The sequence below is a fragment of the Talaromyces marneffei genome, chromosome 4 (genome assembly GCF_009556855.1).
Source record: "Talaromyces marneffei chromosome 4, complete sequence".
Classification (NCBI taxonomy): Eukaryota; Fungi; Ascomycota; class Eurotiomycetes; order Eurotiales; family Trichocomaceae; genus Talaromyces; species Talaromyces marneffei.
The window spans coordinates 1,799,042-1,821,814 of NC_072351.1; the positions used below are offsets into that span (position 1 = coordinate 1,799,042).

Here is a 22,773-nt window from a genome sequence, read left to right on the forward strand (position 1 = left end):
GAATCCAGAAAAAATATATATCAAAGCCATTCTTCAATCCATTCCAAGTAGGGGAAGGAGAGTGTATCAGACAATCCGATACACCCTCTTCGCAATCAGGAATGATGCAACGCCAAAGAAGACGAGGCCAGCCGTAACTATTCAGAGTCAGTCATGCTATATAGACAATATAAGCATGGGATGGGTTAGGAGCATACTTGACCAAAACCAATATAAATTATCAACTTCCTGGCCAGGAACCTTGACGTTCATCCCCCACATACCACAGATGATGTTCATGGGTAAGACGATGGTACCCAGAACCGTCAATTTGCCCAACACGTCTGCGGTTCGCTCCTGGCGCTCGTTCATGAGGATGTTGATTTGAGCTAGGTAGTTGGAATGTGCTCGCGACAGTAGTCTATTCCATTTGTCAGTCAATTAATTGCTCGTTGTTTTTCAGGGTAAGTAAGGTTGAGCGAAGAAGACTCACGTTTCATAATGCGTTAGATTACTCGTCATAGTCATAATGTGATCCTGAATATCGCCCAGATAAAGCCCAATCTCGGACTTGGGCGCCACCTCCCATTGCTCATTGCACCGTTTCGCGAACCCCTTTATTACGTCTGCTTTGTTGCTAAGCAAACGGTACATGCCCATTACCTTCTTGCGGCATTCGCCTACGCGGCGTAGCATTTCGCCTGGCGCGATGGAGGTTGTGGATTGGGCGTCGTTGTTGGGGTCACCCTTGCCGTTCTCCTTGTTGTTTCCGGAGTAGTCGTCGACGGTGTTGTGCATTCCCATGATCGTGTCGTCTACCTCATCGACTTCGTTCTCGATTGTTTGAATGAGAGGGCCGAAGACGTCTGTGATATCGTCGATGAGAGCATACGAGATCCAATCAGAACTCAATATTAGATAATCGCGTAATTGTCGAATCCGTCGACGAACGTTGGCTGGATGCGGTGTCTGCGAGAAATGGAAGCTCAGACAACCTTCTCGAAACACGACGACGTACATGTTGACGGGCTCGAGATGATTGTCGCTGTTGGGGTCTTGTTCAAAGGTGCGGTAGTTCAGGAAGTAGTAGTTTCGGAAAAGCTCGACTTTTTCGCGCGCTTCTTGCATCATGATATCTTCTGCTGTTAGGGCGTGGATTCCGAATGCCTTTGAGATCACACGCATTTCTGCGTCCGTTGGACAAAGGACGTCAAGCCACCAAGTCGGCCGTGGTCCATAGCGTTTGGGTTTCGAGTTTTGGTTTCCGTCTGGCTGGTTTGACGTCTGCGTCTGTGTCTCTGAGCGGTTGTTATTGTTGTTGTTGGATTGCAATCCACTGTCTCGACGAGCGTCAGCGCTGTGTACAGGGGTGTTGGTTCCCCGGTTCGGTGTACTCTCATTGTTCATGCTAGAAGCCAGATAATTGTTGTTGCTCTGGCTATTCTGGTTGATATTAGAGTTGGAGTTTGAGTTGGATGGTGGGTCATGCAGCGAAATCAAATCCTCCTCATCATCCGAAGAATCCTCAAGTTCTGGTGGATCTGGAATGAAGAGGTCCCTAAACCCTCCTCCAGGTTGGACGAGTTCAGAGATCGTCTGCGCGTGTATTGTGCTCTGAAATTCCTCGTTGAAGTACGTAAATCGATACGGCGCATCTTCTTCTTCCCGCCGCCATCCGATGTATTGTGGCCGTAAACGTCCACCTACTAGAACAGGCTCACTGATCTTCTTCACCCGATATTCAAGACTTTGCTCTTCTTTTTCTTCACGACTCCATTCCTCCAGAACAGAAAGATCAGGCCACTCGCGCCTTCTCCGGCGTCTTTTTTCCCCAGTCTCCAAATCGTGCATTTGAGGTTGGAAGTCTTCCGGAATCTCAGACGGAAAACACACATCTTCCTCCGCGGCAACCGCAATGGTACGCCGACGTCGCAAGCCATCTGGAGACGCTGCCGGAGGAGACGGAGGCCTCGAGTCCCCCTTTCTTGCATCGGCACCCCCGCCTTCCATGTTGATGACTGCATCACGAAGCAAATCCACAGAACTTCGACGTACCTCTGGTGACCGAGTACCTGCCGGAAAATCTAACCCGGTGACCATAGCATCGTCGTAGCCCATATCTGTGGCACCGACCGTAGGGCTCCCCGGAACCGATGGAGGATTATTAACGTCATATTCCTGAGATGCGGCAAGAGGCGAGGATGCCGTCGACGGCCTTCGATGTATCGCGGATGACGAGAAGGGAGATTTCGAGTCCGTACCATAGCCAGGCTTCGACGGGCTCGCAGTTCGCAATGGTGTTATTAGGGGAGTTCGGTCAGTGATATGCCTGCCTTCTTGCTCATCTTCATCTATTCCACCCTGATCATATATATTCTGTTGATATCTAAAATTCGAGCGCTGTTGGCCAGGACCCGGTCCCTCGAAACTCGGGAAATATGATCCTGCTCGACTGAAAGATTCGGGCCGGAAAGATTGGCTTAGGCGACTCTCGCGCCGAGGGCGCATCATGGGTTGGTCTCTAAAGTCCCAAATTGTCAGTATGTAGTCCTGATATAGAAAGCCAGCTTTAGACAATAGCTTACCGATGGTCCAACAATGCGTCACTCTCCAAGCTTGTATTGCTCAAATTCCTGCCTCTGTAAAACGGAACACGGTCTTGTATTTGATCGGGATTCGGGCGTGCTAGTCCTCCCGATAATTCAGACGCAATTGGCCCCGAATCTTCAGAAGCAATAAATGACTGCCTGCGATTGCGCCGTTTGCGATTGCGGTTCTTTTTCTTCGGCTTTGTCGCAGCAGGCTGCTGCTGCTGCTCCGTCGCAGGTTGATTTCGCGGGGTTGGATTTTGAGCTGGATTGGCTGGCATGTTTGTGGTTTGTTGTGAGGTTCCTGCTGTAACATGCGAGACTGAAGTTGTGGGACGTGAGTGTCCTTGTTTAGACCCGAAGCCCACTGGGCACTGTCTGTAGGGAGTGCCGGACGGCTGGGAGGGTTGTTGCAAGCGTCCTGATGGCGAGTTCATGAACTTGCAATACTGACGAGGTAACTAGCGATAGACAAGGTTGGTTTGGGGGGGTGTGGTAGGTCGGTATACAGCTTAACGAGGTGACATGGTCGCACACACGATGACTGTGGCCGCACTTGTACCAGTGGCGGATGACGTCGTCACAAGATACTTAGTTTAGTAGCTAAATAGGTAGCTCACTGAGGACTGTTCATCAAGTCAAGCTCCTCGATTGTTCCAACGAACAATATATAGTATGGCGACACAGAGATAATATGTGAAATGGAATATGGAAGGGACAAATTGAGGTTGAAGTTGGAGTTGCAAGTATTGGTCTTAGTGGTTTTAGTGGATGGATGCATGTGAGCGGAGAACCGGCGACCGGCTGAGATCTCGTGGCCAAGAGCCGCGCTTATAGCTACCACGAATACAGTAGTTACTGCACATTTGGGATTTATTATGTTATACATACAACATAGGATAAATGAATAAATGTAAATGTCCTGATTTGTACAATTATCTCTAAAGGTCATGAAGGTCATAAGTCATGTCCACATACAGTCAAGCACAATTTGCTTGCATCGCCGAAATACATCGCTGGACAACAGAAGAACAAGCCTGTTCTCTCAAACCAAGACAAGACAGAATGAAATAAAATCAAACAATTTTCAAGGGAAAAAAACAACAAAATATAAGAAAAATAATGCATCACGCCATATCCAATCCTTCCCATATGTAATATATTCTCACGCCAAATATTAAACAGCAGTAACTGCAATTCCAAATGTATGACCACACTCCACATCAACCTTTGCATTGTCAGCAACAGTCCAGGTGTGACGCCCTGGGTGTTAGAGGGTTGCTCGATTGGACTCGTTCCAATACTGTGGGCGAGCTGTGGTCGACGAGGTAAATTATAGAAACAAGTAGCCACCGTCTTGCGCCAGTGAACAAATCGACAGAAAATCAAGAAGAGAAATTGGTTCAAATCATATTGCTCATGTCAACGGAAGGCACCACGCTTGACACGGATCGATTGCCCAAAGTAGACATGCGATCACGATCACGAGGCTTTTCAATTTCGGGCCAGGGTACAAGAACCTGAGCCGGACAGACAACGATTTTGTCGTCGCCATCTCCCAAGTCATTTCCCTTTTTGACGACGAGTGGGAACAACACTAAGCGGACTGGAGTGCCCTGCGATTCGAGCATTTCATTGGAGTTGTAGATTCCACTGCGTTCATTCATCAAGGATGCATCGAAGCTCACATGCCGAGCTAGGTCGCCTTCTGTGTCATATTCTGGTTGCAAAGGTGGTAGCATCACGTATTCGGCGCGTTGTGTCCTCATTTCGATGGACAAGTTGGCTGCACGCCGGAGCACCCCTCTCAGTGACTCGAGAAGCTGGCTTTGAGCCGATTGAGGAGGTGGTAGGAGTTGAGATAGAGTCTCCATAATTTCGAGGGCAACGGCCTCGGTGTCTCTGACGCGTTGTTCCGCGAATGATGGACGCTTGGCGAGTAGAGTCAATGTTAGAGCGCGCCAATGAGCGACAGCTCGTGGAGGTCCGATTTCTGATAGCTGCTTTTCGAGAAGTTTGAGTTTTTGCCTTTGGTCCCGATCCATGCCAAATAGGTATCTAGTAAAGACGTATTCCCAAATCATAGCCATCACAACGGCGACAAACACATCGCGACGACGCACTCGGTCAGCGAGTATTGTATCGATATCCGAGCCGTCCAAAATAGCATTGTCAAATCGATCCGCAACATTGGTATTTCGTATTTCGGATAACGGACGACAACGGCGAAGATCGGAATGCTTGGAGAATCGCAGAACCCATTGTTGGACATGCTGACACAGACGTTGGCATGAATTGCCAAAGTAGTCCTCGTCGTGGATAGAGAGTACATCATCCGCTGTTGCTGCGACAATCTGTTGTTGTAATTCTTGTACTGCTTGGCGGGCTGCAGCAAGCTCGTCACGAAGTCGACGAAGCTCTGCATCTTTTTCTGCCAAAGCTGCGGATATCTGTTCGCGCACAATTCCTTCCATACCCGACGCAAGTTCGAGCTGACGGGTACGGAGACCATCAACTTCACGGACATGCGACGCAGTCAGTTCGGTGTGCTTCGCATTTACCGCTTCATTCTCGTCTGTCAACCTTTGCACCTCGCTTTGCATCCATTCCAATGAACTTGTCAATCGTGCAATCTCGGCTTCCTTATCTCTCAGGTCGGCATTGCTGGTATTAAGAGCTTGGTCGCTTTTGCGACGAGCAAGACCCACGCGCGATAGCCTTTGTTCGGCCGCATCCTTTGCCGCGGCTAGCAATCGATTTTCGGAAATCAATTGATCTAGTCTTGTCTCGAGTTCTTGGAGATGTTGCATGCTCTGGCGGCGCCTAACGCTGGGTGGTCGGGTCGGCGACCGCGGTGAGTTTGGAGTCTCGCCCCATCCCTCCTGTGCGCGCAGAGAGGTTAGTCGCGGATGACTGAACATTGAAATAGCAGCTGAATACAACGCATGATTGAACGAACGAACGCATCAAGAAGTCCGCAAAACAAAGCATCAAGCGACAAACAAATCAGTAGTGGAACTTACGTAGACATCAGACATGCCTCGGACAGGGCGCTTGCCCTTATCGGTTACCGGATCGTATGATGAGGAAGAAGGAATGTTTTCGAGACGTCGGCGGTCGAAGTCATCGTTGTGGTTGTCATTGTTGTCATGCAGGAGGTCGTTGTGGGTTTCTGCTGGGTTGAGTGGCTGGGGATGCCCCACTTCTTGGCGCCCAGCCTTTCCATTTTTGTGGCCATCCTTATCGACATCGGCGCTAGGCCAATCGTGGTTAGACCGTTGTTCTTGGGCTTGTGAAGCTGCTGCCACTGCTCGAAGATCACCGCTGATGCTGCGATTGGCCTTTCGTAGGGACCGCGAGCTTCTGACGCTGCTACGGCTGTCCGGTCGCTCCAGCTTGTATGGTCCTTCTCCAACCACAAGTCGTGGAGAAGGCGACGGTAAACGAGGGCCGTCATGTTCCTTGATGGGATCAAGAGGTGTTCGTGGCGGAGAAAGACCTTCAAGGTTGTCACGGTGTAGAAGAGGTTGTGGAGATTGGCTACTTGCTCTTTTAGTCGGTGTAAGTTCGTCTTCAAGCTGCCAGCTGCGTGATGTGCCCGAGTGGTGGCCATGGATCGACTGCGTACGGTGTAGAGAGCCGCTGGATGTTTGATGTTGTAATCGATTTGGGGATGAAGATATTCTTCGTGTAGTATCAGGTGTGGGTTCTAGCCTGGTTGATGGAGAAGAGTCAAAGAGAAGTGAGGCAGATCGGTCTTTGGATGTTGATTCGATAGTGGCAGGCAACTCGCGACTCGAGATATGGTGGGTTGACTGGGTCTTCTTGAGACTCCTGACAGGAGTTTCTGTTGGCAAGCTCCGCTCTTCCACAGTAAGGGTATTACCGGCCTTCTTTTCGTGTGGTTTGGGAGAAGGCTTTCGATACTTAACTCTTTCGAGGCCTGGAAAGAGGTCGACGATCTTGTTTGACTTTTTTCCTTCCTTATGAGCCTCAATGGTTGTAATTGAGGAGGATTTCGAATGCCCATCACTGAATACATCACGATGCTCGTAGAAATCAGATAGTTCCCTTGACATTCCACTCGTAGACTGTATATCCGTAAACGCATTGTTTTCTGCAGGCGCTGTGACTGTGGAAGGAAAGAAACCTGCAGCAGTCATTGTAGTAGAAATTATCATATCCACATCCTCTTTTTGACTGGGGGAATGACTTCGATGTCCTCGTTGAGATGATTTTTCTACATCGACCACCTGGTTTTCCGATATTGATCTTGGGGTTTCCTCATGAGGCCCTTTTGCTCGGAAGTCGTCTATCATAGATACCGAGTCCTGTGCTGAGACCTCAATTGGACGTTCAGGTTCGAGCTCATTGTCCTTGTGCATGTTTTTGTCTGCAGAGTACGTTCGAGACAAGTCATTGTCAAATTCAACTGAGGGCCAAGAACGCGAGATTGCTTCAGCGGATCCAGAAGGATTCCTATCGTGCTTTTCCTCCTGTACAATCTCTTCCTTTGGAGCTGCCTCAGGTTGAGGAGTAATAGTAGTATCCTTAGGAGTTCCTTTCTCAGGTTGAGCGTTCTTCTTGTCTTTCTTGCCCTTCTTGCCCCTTTGCTTTTTGGAAGACTGGAGTGAAACAACTTGTTCCGGCTCTGGTTCTGCGGATTCTCCAAAGAGAGAAGCAGCAACAGCAAGATCAGCCTCTTGCTCTAATTGGCGTGTACGAAGCGCTGCATCGGCGTCGAGTTTTGACTCAGATTTTCGATCTGTGACATCAGTGTCGGTTATCCAATCGACAGAGGCATCATTCTGACCCTCGTCTTCGGCTTCTGGCACACCAAATGGATCGAGTGATACATGAGCGTGTTCAGATTGTTCAACACCAGTAGGCTCCTCAACAGCGACATCACCAAGCGGGCTCTTTTCTTGCTCATCGGTGGTAACAGGCTCAACAGCATCCAGTTGAGGTGCAAAATCTGTGCTACTGACCTCAAGTGGCTCCTCTGCTGGTAAGTTCTCTGTCATGCGCTTTTTATTCTTTCTTTTTTCTTTCTTGGATAGCTTGCGCGTAACTGGCTCTTCCCGAGCAGGTGCAATCGCAACTTCCTTATCAGCAACCTGCTCTTCGGTAGTAGTAAATGCCTGCTCAAGGACGGGCTCTGAAGGCTCCGTGTCGGCAACCTGCTGCTCTTCAATAGTGGTAGAGGGCTCCTCAAGAACTGGTTCTGTAATAGCAGGCTTCTCATCGGCAACCTGCTGTTCTTCGGTACTGATAGGAACTTCCTCAAGGACAAGCTCTGCAGGCTTCATGTCCGTAACCTGCTGCTCTTCGATAGTGGTAGAGGGCTCTGTAATAGCAGGGTTCTCATCGGCAACCTGCTGTTCTTCGATTGGAATAAAAGCCTCATCGACGACTAATTCTGTTTCAGCAGGCTTCTCATCGATAATAGGAGTGTCATCAATGGCTGGCACGCTATCGAGTTTCTCTTGAACAGTCTCTGGAACCTTCTCGCTGATGACAGTTTCTGCTTGCTCCTCCTCAACAATATCCGCAACTGGCTCCTCTTCCTCAAGATCTATCTTCTTCCCTTTCTTCATCTTTCTCTTTTCTTTCTTTGACAACTTGCGACTAGGGAGTTCAGGAATTAGTGCGGTCTCGCTTTCGAGAAGCTCTTCTTGCGGGAGACTTTTTTCTTCCTGTATTTCCTTAGGAATCACAGTCGTATCCTCCACAATCTCCTCTTGTGCTGGTTCTGGTGCGAGTGGTGTTTCTTCCGGCACTTCAGTCTTGTCACTATCAATCGCAATTACCTCTTCGACTGAGTCACTTGATTGCTGGGCAGGAAGTTGATCAATATTCTTGTTTTCAATGGACTCGCCAAGCTCTTCAAGTGACCAGGCATCAGACTTCTTTTTGTTTTTCTTGCCTTTCTTCTTGCTGGAACTGGAAGGTTTGAACTCTTCTTCGACAATGGCTTCCATCGGAGGCGCTGGCTCTGAGACCAGGGGCACCTCTTCAACAACGGAAGGTTCTTCTTGAGTTTCTCTCGGTTGTTCATTGTCGACAACTTGTAGAGACACCGAGTCTGGGATTAGGGGCGAGTCTTCAACAACGGCATGCTCCTCTTGAATTTCCCTCGGTTGATCAGTTTGGACAAATTCGGGTTCTGTGTTGGGATTGTCGTCTTGTTCAAGCGGAGTCTTTGGAGAACTCTCTTCGGTGATTATACTTTCATCCGGCATAGTGGCGATTGACTTTTGTTTCTTCTTCTTCTTGTTCTTTTTTGAGCTTTTCGAAGCTGTCCAGTCAATATCCTCTGCCTCTTGTTTGACGGACTGAACATCAGGTGTAGAGAGTTCTGTTGGTCCTTCATCTTGTTGTCCAGCAGCTGGGAGTTGATCTTCCACCACAGTGTCAGGAATTACAATTTCGTGGCTCTGAGAGTCATCTACAGTAGTAGTAGGGTGGATTTGGTCGGGATCATCGCGTTCATCAGAAATCGGGAAACGAACCGGGAAGGGAGATTCTTCTGTCTGAGATTGTACCTGCGGAGACACCATGTTATCAGTCCAATCGAAATCTTTCTCTTTCTGGTCGGTGTGAGTCTCTTCGGAAGACTGAAAAGTTTCTTTACCCTCGACTTCAACAGGCGTCTCCTGCAGTTCATTCTCTGTTTGACTTGGTCCCGATTCGAGATCTTCGTTTAGAGGCGGGGTTTTCGAGTCGGATTCTTCGGTCGCTTGTTCAGTCTCGTCGGGTTTCGGTTCCTCCTCGGCGACCGCTTGAATGATCTCCTCCTCCCAGCTTACCGATTGCCTCTTGTTCTTCTTACCCTTCTTCTTCCCAACCGGCGCAAAGTCATCTGGAGCTTCTGTGTCGTCTTTTTGTTGATCATCCAGCATGGGTGGTTCTACGGATGCAGTCACCTCAGGGATATCGTCTGCAACCGCAGGGCTTGGTTCGTCCGCCAGGTCAAGTGTACAACGTTTCTGTTTCTTCTTTTCCTTTCGTTTCTCCTTTGCAGATAGTTGCCTGGTCGGTTCTGTAACTGCAGCCGAACCTTCGTTCTCCAGATCCGCATTAGCATCAACAGAGTCTAGGTCCTTGGATTCTTGAATAGCTGGTTCTTGCTGTGACTGAATCTCCTCAGTAGACGCCGGCTCGGGCTGCTTTTCTTGCGAGTCGTTCAAGGGAATCTCATATCCGCCCTCAACTGCGATAGGAGCTGTCGAAGATTCCTGTTGCTCTGTAGCTTCATCGTCCCAAGCCAATGAATCACGCTTTTTCTTTTTCTTGGACTTTTTCCCAGACTTGGCTTGCGATGATTCGTTGTCGTTTGTAGTTGTGTCTTCAAGCACGACAGGGGTTGGGGGAGCATGAAGGCTCTCCTCGACAGCGTCGGTAGTCTCTGTGATGTCTGTAGGAGGTTGAAGCTCTGCAAGTTCTGTAGCGTTCAACGAGTCTTGGTTTGCCGATTCTTCGGGCTGGACTGAAACAGATTCACCCGTAGGCAGTTGAGGCTGCTCTGATTGTGGAAGCATGGTGGACTCCAAAGTCTCTGCATGCGTGCTCACGGGAAGCCCTTCACCTTCTGCAATGATTTCAGTAGGCTGCTCGGACTCCTGCTTTTCTTGTTCTGTAGACTCAACAATTTCATCTGTCTCTAGATCACGAGCAGACTCTACGATGGGAGCGTCATCGGTTGTAACTGGCTGATCAGTAACGGGTTCCTGCTGAATCTCTGGCGTCTTGACTGAAGGCTCTTCATCCCATGGCATTGGCTCATCCTTGGACTTGTTCTTCTTGTTCTTCTTTTTCTTAGCCTTGCTAGACTTGGAAGTAGAGCCTTCATCTTCAATGATCTCAGCCTGAACTGGGGCAGACTCTTCTTGTGGAACTGCGTGCGTTTGCAAATCAGCAGTGTCGACCTCCGTTTGTTCGTCAACTGCTGCCGTAACATCCTCAGTAACGGGAGCGGCCTCAACAGCTGGTGTAGTCTCGGGGGTGTCTTTTGTCTCTTCAACAGCAACATCAGGCGTGCTTTCCTCCTGGGCGACCTCTAATTGAAGCGACTTTCGATTCTTCTTCTTGTCTTTCTTCTTTTTTGACTTCGAGGTTTCTTGACTCCAGCTATCGTCTTCGGGAGTATCAACTTGCTTCGTCTCTTCTGCAGGTGTTTCAGGAATCTGAGTCTCTGTGCCTTGGACTTCGGTAGAATCGTCTGGTTTCTTGTCATCCACGATGGTTTCTTCTGGAGCCTGGGAGACCAAGGGCGCGGTATCAACAGGAGGTTGGTCATCAATAGGCTTTTCCGATGGAGCGGGCTCTTCGTCCAATGGGAGTACTTCGGCCGCCTTCTTCTTTTTCTTGTCTTTTTTCTTCTTTGATTTGGAAGAAGTCTCCTGAGCCCACTCGTCTTCTGCAACAGGAATCTCCTTGGCATCTTCAACGGGAGTTTCTGCAATCTCAGGTTGTACATCTTGGTCTTTGAGTGCTTCCTCCGATTTTGTTTCCACCGCAACAGGCAAATCTTGTGACTCGGTTGATACAGCATCAACGGGAGATTCTGTAGATTCAGCTACTACATCCTTGTCGTTAGGAACATACTCTAATTTCGGTTCCTCCACAGCAGGTAAATCTTGTGTCTCGGGCATTGAAGTCTCGACCGTTTCCGCTACATCTTCATTGACAGGTGTTTGAGGTTCATCCCAAGGAAGAGCTGCCCCCGTCTTTTTCTTCTTCTTGTCCTTCTTTTTCTTCGACTTTGAAGAAGTCTCCTGCGCCCCGTCATCGTCTTCAGCATTGTCAACAGGCTTCACGTCTTCGACGGGCATTTCTGCAGTCTGAGGCTCTGCAGTCTGCTCTTCAGTGATTTCCTTTGTCACCTCGCTGATAACAGGTAGTTCTTGCGGTTCAGGCGTTTCGGCTTCAGCTTCAGCTTCAATGGGCTTTGCTTCCGCCTCTTCGACGACTGGTAAGGATGGAGTCGGCTCTTCATCCAAGGGAAGCGCTGCAGCCTTTTTCTTTTTCTTGTCTTTTTTCTTCTTGGACTTGGAGGTCTCTTGGGGCCACTCATCATTCTCTGTGACGTCAGGAGTCTTCACTTCTTCCGCGGAAACTTCAGTTGGTTGAGGGTCTTCCGTTGAGGCAGCAATGTCATCTTCCGTCTTCTGTTCATCTGGAAGTTGATGGTCTTGAGATGCCGACTCCATCTGTTCAGGAGCTTCGACAGGCGTAGTTGGAGAAGAATCTGAAGGTTCCTCCTTGAGTAATTCCTCTTCTTGCAGGAGAGCCTCGGCGGCCTTTTTCTTCTTCTTATCCTTCTTTTTCTTGGATTTAGAAGTCTCTTGGGTAGGCACATCGTCTGCAAGATCCACGACCTTCGTCTCTTCCACAGGCTCCGGGACAGGCTCCGGGACAGGTTCTTCAACGGGGTCTTCAACCGGCTCTTGAACAGACTCTCCCACAGGCTCTTGGACAGTCTCCTGAGCAGGTTCTGAGGTGGATTGTTGGACGGGCTCCTCTAAGATCTGCTCTGCTACCAGCTCTTCAACATTAATCTCCTTTGCATCATCCAGCTTGGGTTCTTCGACACTAGCATCTTCTGTCCTTTCCGCGTTGTCAGAAACCAAGGTGTCGGTAGTTTCCTTGGCCTCTTCAGTGACTGGCGTTTCAGGTGGAACTTGTTCTGTTGAGAGAATTGCCACAGCAGCAGCAGCAGCCTTTTTCTTCTTTTTATCCTTCTTCTTCTTGGATTTGGAGGATTCCTGAACCAAGTCATCTTCTTGTGGAATATCAGTAGACCTCACCTCATCTGCAGTGACAGGAGTTTGGGGTTCTGAGGCATCTTCCAAAAGAGTGGTTGGGATTTGTTCTTCGACGATGGGCTGGTCTGCAGGAGTTGACTCGATGGCCACTGAGGTCTCAGCGACTTGAGGTTCTGGAGCATCCGCAGGAACATCATCTGTCGATTTCTCATCTGTGGTTGGCTGCTCAACAGGAGTCAATTCAATAGGCTCTGAGACTTCAGGAATTTGAGGTTCTGCAGTTTCTGCAGGGACAATGTCTGCCGTTTTCTCCTCTGCAGCGAGCTGCTCAACGGCCATCGACTCAGTAGGTTCTGCAACTTCGGCAGGAGTCTGCTCAACAACATCCTTGGCAAGTTCCTCGACAGGCGTCTCAGATGGTTGAGATGGTTCCTCATCCGCTGCAAGAGCTAATTCGGCAGTTTTTTTCTTCTTCTTATCCTTCTTCTTGTCCTTCTTCCGCTTGCTCTTTGAGCTTGCCGATTCGGACTGATCGGCTTCCTCCTCAGGCAGTTCTTTGGCATTGCCTGGCTGGGAAAAATCGGATAGTAAGGAGATAGGCTGGTCCTCGAGGTTCTCTACTTCTTCAACTTTTTGTTCGGGTTGAGCTTCGGTAGAACGTTCTTTCTCCACAAATTCAGGAGTAGAAGATGGCTCGAAGGTTAGAGCAGGCTCAGCATCGACGCTTGAGGGGCCAGCAGAATCAATAGTCTCTGCTGGTGTTGGCACATCTGCCTCTACTTCCCGCGAGGTCTCAGCCTCAGCTTCAATGGGGAGTTCAGGTTCGGCAGACGCAGGTACCACTGTTTCTTCTTCGGCGGTAGGCAAAGGCTCTTCCGAAGTTATCACAGGCGCGGTCTCTTCAGATGCGGGAGTCTCAGGCTCGGACATTACAGCAAAGTCGGCTCCTTCAGCCCAAGACACTCGTTTTCCCTTTTTGCCTTTCTTCTTCTTTGATTTGGTAAGCGTAGAAGAGACTTCTTCGAAAATTTCTTGGGTTGGCGTCGCTTCTGCTGCTTCAATCTCCTTTGTTAACTGATCAGAAGAGATGGTATCAGCCTCTGAAGGATATGTTTCGGATGAAACAAGTTCGGCAGGAGCATCGATTGTCTGCGGTTCGATGGCCTCTTCGGTCTGCTCGGGTGCGATTACTGACGGTTCGCTTTCCGTCACGGCCTCGGCCACGGCTTCGGAAACTTCAGTTGTTGACTCAACCTCTGGAACAGCAGATATTGAAATATCATCTGTCTTTGGCGCGGATTCTTCGGTTTCAACAGGCAAGGATCCAGAGGATTCTGCGAGCGCTTCCTCGACGTCCTTGGATTGATTCTCAGAATCACCCGGCTGTACAACTTCACCCTCATGAGAAGGGGCTTCTGCACTCTCGGGCTGTGACTGGAAGGCTGTTTCAGAAGGTTCTTGAGTCGTCTCTTGTGGAGCGGTCTCATCAATAGACAAAGACTGACCCTTCTTCTTTTTCTTGTTCTTCTTCTTGCTTGATGAAGTTGTAACTGGCTCTTCCTCCTGCTTTGTCTCAACTGGCTCAGCACTAGCGGTGGTATCTTGAGAGACTTCTAGGGTCTGTATTTCCTTGTCTGCAGGTGCAGCCTCTTGCGCTATTTCCACTGGTTCAGTTGGTTGTACTTCTGCGGTCTCTGCTGAGTCAAACCATTCATCGACGGGACTGTCGGGGGATTGGTTTTGTTCAATACCTGAGGTTACCTGGGAATCCTGCTCGACAGCAACAGCATCACCTTCAACAGATGCAGACTTCTCGACAGACTCTGATACTTCAGGCTCCGGTTGTTGCTTCTCCTCGAAAGGAGTCACATCCTCAGTAGCAGTGACTTCCAAATTCTCAGCCGGCATGCTCGCAGAAGAACTTTCAGGCACAGGCTTCTCCTCAGCTGGCTCATCAATTGACTTTGGCTCCTCAGTGACAATCACAGAAGTATCAACCTGTGGTTCATTCGAAGCAGCTTCGGGTGTCTCACTAGAAACCGATTCCGATAAACTAAGAGATTTTTTCTTATTCTTCTTTTTCTTCTTTGAAGATTTCGAGGCCGTTGCTGCCACAGAAGCAGATCCTTCATCTTCAGGCACCGCTGCCACATGTGGTGATTGATCATTGGTGCTTGCAGTAGTCTGTTCGTTCTCCGCAGATGCGGTGACCGCTTCAGTCCCCACATTTGAGCTGGGAAGTTCGATTTCACGAGTAGTTTCTTCAACGACAACCTGAGATTCAGCAGCAAGCAGTTGATCGTTCGAAATTTCTGGAGTATTATCCTTGATTTCTATCTCTTCCGATACATGTTGTTGTTGTTGTTGTTGTTCTGCAACTGTCGAAGGCTCATCGATTGGTTCTGCGGCCCGTTCCGCGACTGGCTCGGGTTGTGCGGAAGAGTCTAATTCAACTATAGAAATAGAAGCAGTGGTCGTGGTCGTCGTCTCGACTTCATCATTGTCATCAGCAGGAGCGTCGAGATCTTTGCTCTTCTTTTTCTTTTTCTTGTCTTTCCGTTTCTGCTTCTTGGAGGTACCGGAGCCGACTTCTTCGGCGACAGTCTTGGAGTCTTCTTCGACGGTAGGTTCAGGAGGAGGAATTTCTTCCGTCTCTTGGCCTTGCGCGGCAGACTCTTGTACTTCAACATCTTTGGCTAGGCCTGCTTCCGCGAGGTCTTCACCAGCAGCTGCTACGACAGCGGCATCCACATTGCCTGCGAAGAGGCCAGCGTTGGAAGAAGGAGTGTGTTCCCGTGCAATATTTTCGCTTGCCTTGATGGATTGATCATGATCAAAATCAATTACATCATCATGAGAAACATGCTTCGAGACCGCAGCCGCAACTGCAGCATCCACAATGTTGCCAAAGCCTCCAACACTTTCGGGCTTAGATGAAGTTGGCACTTGCTCCAGACGAACAGGATCCTCATTAAGTTCCTTTAAAGTCGGTTCATGCTCATCGACGTGCTTTGCGGTTGGTTCCGTGTCACGAACAGCAGCAGAAACAGCCGTATCAACCACAGAGGCAAAGCCTGCACCTGCCAGGAATGATGAAAGACCGCCGTTCTGTTCCTTGGGTCGATCCTCATGTGATGTCAACGATTCTTCAACTTCCCTTGTCGATTCCACCACAGGTGTTTCCAACTTCAACTCAACTTCCTTCCCACCCAACTCTGACCCCGCAACGGAAGGCAACCGATCCAACGACTCCGGAAGCTCAGGAACCATAGACTGATACGTATTCGGATCCTGCAGCAGCTCTGACGGCGAATGGAACTCATATCTCGGCTTCTCCTTTTTGATCGGCGGCGGACCAAACTGCTTGTTACTGTCATTGCTGTTGTCGTTGTACGTTTCAGCTGTAGGAGTCGCTTGTTGTGAGTTTAGGAAATCGTCTTCATCGGCGGGTGATTGGTCCGTGGAGATGCGGAGATCGACGGGTTTGCGACCCCAGCTGTAGGCTGAGTCACCGCCACCCATGAAGAAACCCGTCACAGCGTCTTCGCCGTCGTCGAAGCCTTCGCGGAGGTTTTCGACGGACGGACTGCGGGATGATGTCTTGCTGGATGGAAGGGAGGGGAAGGGTCCCTCAGGTTCCACGTCGAGTTTGCTGGTGCTGTGTCTCTCGACGAGCCAGAGTGGGCGAATCTCACGCACATTCTTGAACTCAACGGAATTAGGGCGTCGATGACCTGGTCGTGGTGAACTAGGCGATTGCGCAGGGGAGGTCATCGAGACACGTCGGGAGCTATTGGGCGATGTAGGTGGCTTCCGGAAATGCAAAGGAACAGCCGTAGACGAATCGCTCGTTCGCAAAAGCGACAAACGTCGTGCTCTCAACTCCTTCTCTTCTTGATTGCTACCTCCGGGCGAAGCTGGTCGACTTAGAGATCTGGGAACCAACTCGAACGTCTTTTCAGCCGTCGAAGGGGATACGGAACGGCTTCTGAGACGCTGGTTTACATCCTGCAGCTGATCTTCGATACTCATGCCGCCAGGCCCAAGTGCTGGTGTAGTAATAGCTAGCCCCGAAGCACCACCCACGAATTCTCTAGTCGAATCTTCTTCGAGACTATTTACCGGTGGCATTTCGGGGCGCATCCCTAAAAAAGACTTCTTGTCGTCATCCTGATCGTCGGCGGTGGTATGTCGATCCTATACGAAGAAAGAGAATAAAAAACTTTAGCAAATGATCATTACGTAGAAAAGAATCGCACCATAATGTCTTTGGGTAACACATGTAATAGATTGTACAAGCCATATTCCACACAAGAAAAATGACAATAGAAAAAGGGACTAGAGATCTACCTTCTCTGATGCATCGCGAGCCGAATCAACAATCTCCTCATACTTGTCCCGCCGCCTTTGCTCTCTTCTCTTTCTTCGGGATGATTGACTCTCGTTCTCTTCACCTTCGCCGTCCAGGGCCTTACTTGGCTGAGAGAGATCCATTGAAGATTGTGCGGCTTCGCTTGCCGCATCCCATCCATCAATTCCATCACCACTCAAGCTGCTACGCGAAGAAGACTTCTTCTTGCGTCTACGCTCAGACGTAGTTTCGTCAACACCAATCTCTGACTGTGTTTCACGTTTTCCTGAAGTAGATGAAGATCGTTCTAGATTTGTCTTTGACCCGAAAAGACTGCCGAAAAGTCCACCGCTCTTCTTCTCGGGTTCTCTCGACCGCTGAGGGGAGGCTGTCGATGATTCACGTGAGCGACGCTTCTCGCGAGTAGTCTCATCTATTTTTGCTGGCGAGGAGGCTACCGAGGCTGCGTCATCAAAGTTTCCGCTGTGTCGTTTATGTTTGCGCCGTCTACGCCTTTCTCCGTCGTCGTCTTCATCGGGGAGAGAACGGCTGTCGTCCTCGAGGTCTTCGTCATCATCTTTTGACTTGCGAGAAGATCTGCGGGACCTGTACTCCTCCAACTCATCCACTCCTGGCGCTGATGCGGCAACAGATCGAACGCCATCTAGCGATTCAGTACGGTCTGAACTACTGTGTTTTGATTTTCGATGTCGTCTTTCCTTGTCTTCTTCGATCCAATCGCCCGTCACAGGTGCCGATGATACTCGCTTCAATGTAGCCTCAAAGTCTACATCGTCGGACTTGCCTTGTCGTTTACTCTCGGAGTAGTCACTTGAAGCGGATCGTCGTGATGAGCGCTCTTCCGATTCAATATCAAAATCGTCTAGCGTCTTGGATCGTCTCTTTTTTTTCTTCGACTTTTTGCTCTCATCTTTGACAGGGGATGATGGCAAACTATCGCCGGTGTCATCGCGCAATTCCTTGCTTGACTTATGGTCAGAAATCTCGGACCTAGTGACATCTTCCGGCTCTGTAACGGCAATAGACCGGGTCCCAGTTTGCCTATCTTTGCTTGACTGGGAAGGAGTTGAAGACAACTCTTTCACGTCGGTATGAGCGTCTTCGAAATCAAAAGACTCCAGTGCACGGTTTCCCTTTCTTGATGATCCTGATTGCACTGACACAGCATCACCAAGATCGGTAACACTTTCGACACCAGGAGGTTGATAGGTGTCTTTGAATTTCGACAAGGGATCCTTGCCGTAATATCTGGCATCATCGGTCACAACAGTGGAACCAAAGCCGGCTATTTCAGCGCTAGCAGCAAGTGTGGCAGCGAACGCAACAGTGTCATCAGCGTCATCAAAACTACCTGGCATTGAGTGTTTGGAGTTGAACTCAGTCTTGTCAACTTCACGAGATACAGGCTGCTCTTCGACGAAGGCCTCATATTTCTTTCCACCGTCATGATATTCGTGTGATACGGAAGCATCGTGGGGATCAGGCTCCTCAAAATGCTCTTCCCTATCCGAGAGAGGTGTCTCAACTTCGTACTCGTGGAATTGATATTCACCCCACGAAACTCTAGAGCCAGTGGTTGGACGGACGGTGGTCGGTTCAACCTCTTCTTTCGGCTCCTCTTCCTCTATTGGCTCTGGTGTCGGTACAGGAGAATGAGCATCTCTCACAGAACCGTCATAACTGCCCGGGGGAGTGGGTTTGATGATATTAATGACCAAAGGTGGCCACGATGGATCTGGCTGATCAAGATCACTACCAAGATATGGTTCCACGCGGCGTTCGGAACGTGGAACAATTTCGACGATATTAGGGGTGGAATCCTCATGATTTTCGTGGTGTCGTAAGTCATCCGGCATGAAGAAATCTTCATAACTCTCGTGAGCGGTGGTAGGACTCTGGTTCTGGATAATACGTGAAGCGGCAATTCTGGCAATACGCTGTTCTAGCTCCTTGTGCTCGTCGTCGTCTTCTCTCACAACTGCTTGAGTAGGCACTTCACGAGGGACCTCTGTCGCTTCTGATTGGCTTCCTGAGGCGTTACGCCGTTCAGATCGCCGTTTTTCTCGGCGTTCTTCGTGGCGACTAGTAGTTGCACTGGACCGATCATCTTCGAATGCCTTTTCGGCTAGAGCCCCTGCGACAACAGCAGCGCCAGCACCTACAATTGCCGGTGTAACCCATGCAGATGACGAAGGCTCGTTCCGTTCGTCAGTCTTGGGTGGCACATCCTCCACGACGTCCTTCCTTTCTCCATTCGAAAGGACCGATGGGCGATCATCAATCTTCGCTTCCTTACGGCGTCGCTCTCGTCGAGCCTCACGAGCGGCCTCCTCAGCCTCTGCTTCTTCACGGCGACGGCGTTCTTCTCTTCTCCTCTCTTTATCCAAACGACGGCGCTCAAGCTCGGCTAATTCAGCTGATTCTTCACGCAAAACAGCAAACTCTTCTTTCCGCCGACGCTCCAGGCGCTCTTTGTCACGGCGGTCAACTTCTTGTTGTTTGTCTGTCTGTTCTTCCGTGAGGTCAAATGAAACTGTTGCCGAGTCTTTTGCTGTCGATCTCCGCTTGAGAATTCCTGGGGACGGTCCATCGAGAGGCACTGTGGGCAAAACAGGAGAGGAGTTTCTGCGACGATGAGGTATATCCCGGGTCGAATGGTCCTCCAGGCCAATGCGTTGCACAAGAGGATCTATGGGTACGGTGACGGTAGGATAGTAAACCGATTGGGACACTGGGGTAAAAGGCTGGGGCTGCTGAAGAGGTATCGGGCCTGGCCTTACCAACGGAGGCTGTATATTTGGAGAAGAAGATGTCGACATCCGCACGACATCAAACCGTGTCGGGTCGCTTGTCGGAACTGGAATGACTTGCTGAAGACTACCTCTACCGCTAGAGCCGCCTTGACTAGCGTAATCATTAGGATAGTAGGGATAGTCGTTGGATGGAGGAGAAGGTTGTGAGTACTGTTTCGGGGCTTTCTTTTGCTTGCGCGAGCTTGATCTCCTAGGCCAAAAGGATGATCCAGAAGTAACAGATTCCGAGCTTCCAAAAATTGCACTTCCACCATAAGCCAAGTTCGTAGAAATGGCAGAATCCGAAGATTCCGCATCTTCCCATTCATCATCCTCGACTTTTGTAGGTCGTCCGTAGTTTGGGGGCCGAGCAAGATCACGAGGTGATATCTCTTTGCGTGATGATGAACGCGCAAGCGCCGTAGCTGCCAACCCTAGGCCCAAGATCTCGGCGTCGACGTTTTGCTTTCTGCCCGACTTGCTCGACCTGCTGGATCGACCACTTATTGTCGAGCTAAAAAGCTCGGAGCCGCCAAAGGCTAGATCATAATCGCCGGAGGAAGAAGACGAGTTTCCAAGGGAGAAAAATCCCCGTTCTTTCCTTGAAGATTTCTTACGACGATTAGCTGATGGAGCGGTGAAAAATGATTTGAAACTTTTGGGACTAGATCTGCCACGTCCTCGGGAGCGCTCAAAGTTGATGCTTCCTGAAGAGTCAGATTGGCGTCTTCTGTGACGTTGCATAGATCTGTCTTTACTCCTTTTCCGCTCAGAAGACCGCGTTACAGCTGCAGTCATTGCAGAGCCGACAGCTGCACCAACAGCCGCACCAACAGCTGCTTCTTTGAGACCACTACTTGTTCGGCGATCTCTAGAGGTTGACCGTGAACGCGAGCGAGAGGAGCGATGTGAATAACGATAAGATTTAGAGTCTTTTGGCACTGAAGTCTTGTCATCACTCGATCGTTTCTTCGAGATCACGCCGCGGGATGTGGAACTAGCCTTGCTGGAAGACGCCATAATCTCCTCGTCGTAGGTATTACGGCGCGATGACTCGACGCGAGTACCGGATCGCACACTATAGGTATCCTCGAAGTCTTTACTGCTGAATAAGGACTTGGCTACATAGCCGGCAAGTCCACCAGCTAAACCGCCAGCCAACCACGAACTACCTTTCGACTTCTTGCGTCGGCTCTCATCCTCAGACGAGTTGTAACGAGTCAACTTGTTTACTCGACTGCTACTGCCGTATCTGTCAACGACAGGGGAACGCCTTCGTCGGTCATGGTGATGCTTTCGCGGGGCGTCTATGGACGAAGTGCCGGGCTCGAAACAATACTTGCACACTCCGATAGCCTCAGTATAGTCTTCAAACTTGCCAACTCCTTCCGGGTCTCTCCAGAAGTCGACAAATGCAGAAAGCGGTCCATGATGTTTTTGATGATAAGCCAGCGATCCGGGCTGCATACCTCCAGAAGGATAGGAAGGCCCCAATGGAGGCTGATTTGCATATCCGGGTGGCGCATATGGACCAGTATTTCCTTGGAAGGAAGGCTGCTGATAGTTTCCGGTTGTAGGAATGCCTATTCCATATGATTCGGTATGGTGGTTAGTGTGTTGCGTATTTGAGTTTGAGTGATCGCTGTGGTGATTGATCATATAAGCAGCAGCAGCCCCTGCTGCCGCGCCTCCTAATGCCAAACCTACACCATTGTGGGAAGACGAAGAACCTCCTGTTGCTTGCACTGGAGGTCTTGACTGACTACCAGACGTCGTGGGATAGTTGACGCTGGCCTGGTTCATCAATTCCGAGCCGATACCAAATGTAGCCGCCTCCCCAATAATAGATGATGCAGACGTTGGCTTGGGAGGTCTAGAAGAAGATGGCTTTGAGGGTTTGCTTGGTTTCGGTGGTTTTGAAGAGGCGGGGGCAGCCGAAGTTGCAAACGAATCGTCGCCAGCATAGTACTCGGCTGCCGCGCCAACTTGACCAAGACTGCTTGGTTCGGGAGGAGGGTTCGCCATGGGAGATGCCGGTTGCAAATGAGGTTCGGCACCTACGATAATGTCTGGAGCCTGGGGGCGCACTCCCGGTTGGTGGGCGACTGACTGGCCCTGATCATTATAGTAATCGGCAGCAAACCCTGCAGGATTTGGCGGTATATAGGGCTGCGTTGTCGTTTCTGGTAATTGTCCAGGAAATTGTTGCGAGATATGCGAATCTAGCGGAGGATGATGAGGAGCCGCAGTGCCAGGTATATTAGAGGAATCATATTGCATGGGGAATTGATTGAATTCTGGGTTCGCAATCTCAGCAGCGAAATGCGCAGCAGTATCCCCGGACTTTGTACGAGACCGCGTACGATCTCGGCCGTTTGTGTCATCTCTGCTCGACCGCTCTTCCGAGTATCGTTTTTCTGACTTTCGCCTCGAATCGCGATCACCACCATCGCGGCTTGTCCTCTGCCGATCATCGCCGCGATCCGATCGAGGCGTACGTTCAATTATTAAAGGTTCATCAACATATGAGCCTGGTTCGGCTGTAACATAGGTTGTGGTCGAGTCTCCCGTTATGCTTCGGCTGGCGCTTATATCTCCCAGGCCGCGGTCACGGTCGTCACCCCGTGTTGACCTACGGCTGGAAGATACGCTGGAAGCGGAAGAGATTTTCGATTGACGGCGGGACGAAGATGTGCGAGAAGAGTCTTCACCACCGGGGTTGGAAGACTTGCGACGGACGGAGCCTCGAGAGCTCAGGTCGTCGCGACTGCCGCCGCCCATTAGAGCTTTGAACACCATTTTTGGCGATGCGATAGAGCGATCGATAAGCTCTTTATCGCACAATCAAAGCGTATTCGACCATGGAATGTGATGAGAAAAGCGGGGAAGGGGGGGGATGATGGAATGTCGTAAATCGTTAGGATAGAATGCTGTATGTACGCAGAGGAAGTATGAAGGGAGAGACAAAAACGATGAGCCAGAACCACGAGGCTGGGGAAGGTGGCGGGAGATGCCGTGGTAGTTGCTCGTTATTACCACGGAGTAGTTAGTTAGTACAGGCCAGTAAGAAGAGCGCGAATGATGTCCAAGTGGCTCTTGGCTTCGGCACCTGTTCGCTCGCAGTGCAACAGACTTGATCTTGTCCGACCGCAGCAACAACACAGCAGCGTTACTATGGAACAAGCCAAGCGGTGTAGTTAGCTTTGGGGGTTGTTGTTTTGATTTGGATGTTGTTATTGTTTTGGTTGAGGCCTCGGGAAAGGTAAACAAGCTGG

The 22,773-nt window shown here is 50.0% G+C and overlaps 2 protein-coding genes across 2 annotated transcripts; both read right to left on the reverse strand.

Annotated features, from left to right (window-relative positions):
• Positions 1-66: 66 nt before the first annotated feature.
• On the reverse strand, positions 67-2,848 carry EYB26_005690 (uncharacterized protein; the record flags this gene model as incomplete). Its single annotated transcript, XM_054264973.1, has 4 exons — positions 67-137; positions 198-400; positions 473-2,500; positions 2,565-2,848. 4 exons carry the CDS (start codon positions 2,846-2,848, stop codon positions 67-69), a joined length of 2,586 nt encoding a protein of 861 aa, XP_054120948.1.
• Positions 2,849-3,970: 1,122 nt separating this feature from the next.
• Positions 3,971-22,297, reverse strand: EYB26_005691 (uncharacterized protein; the record flags this gene model as incomplete). Its single annotated transcript, XM_054264974.1, has 3 exons — positions 3,971-5,449; positions 5,591-16,531; positions 16,685-22,297. 3 exons carry the CDS (start codon positions 22,295-22,297, stop codon positions 3,971-3,973), a joined length of 18,033 nt encoding a protein of 6,010 aa, XP_054120949.1.
• Positions 22,298-22,773: the final 476 nt, after the last annotated feature.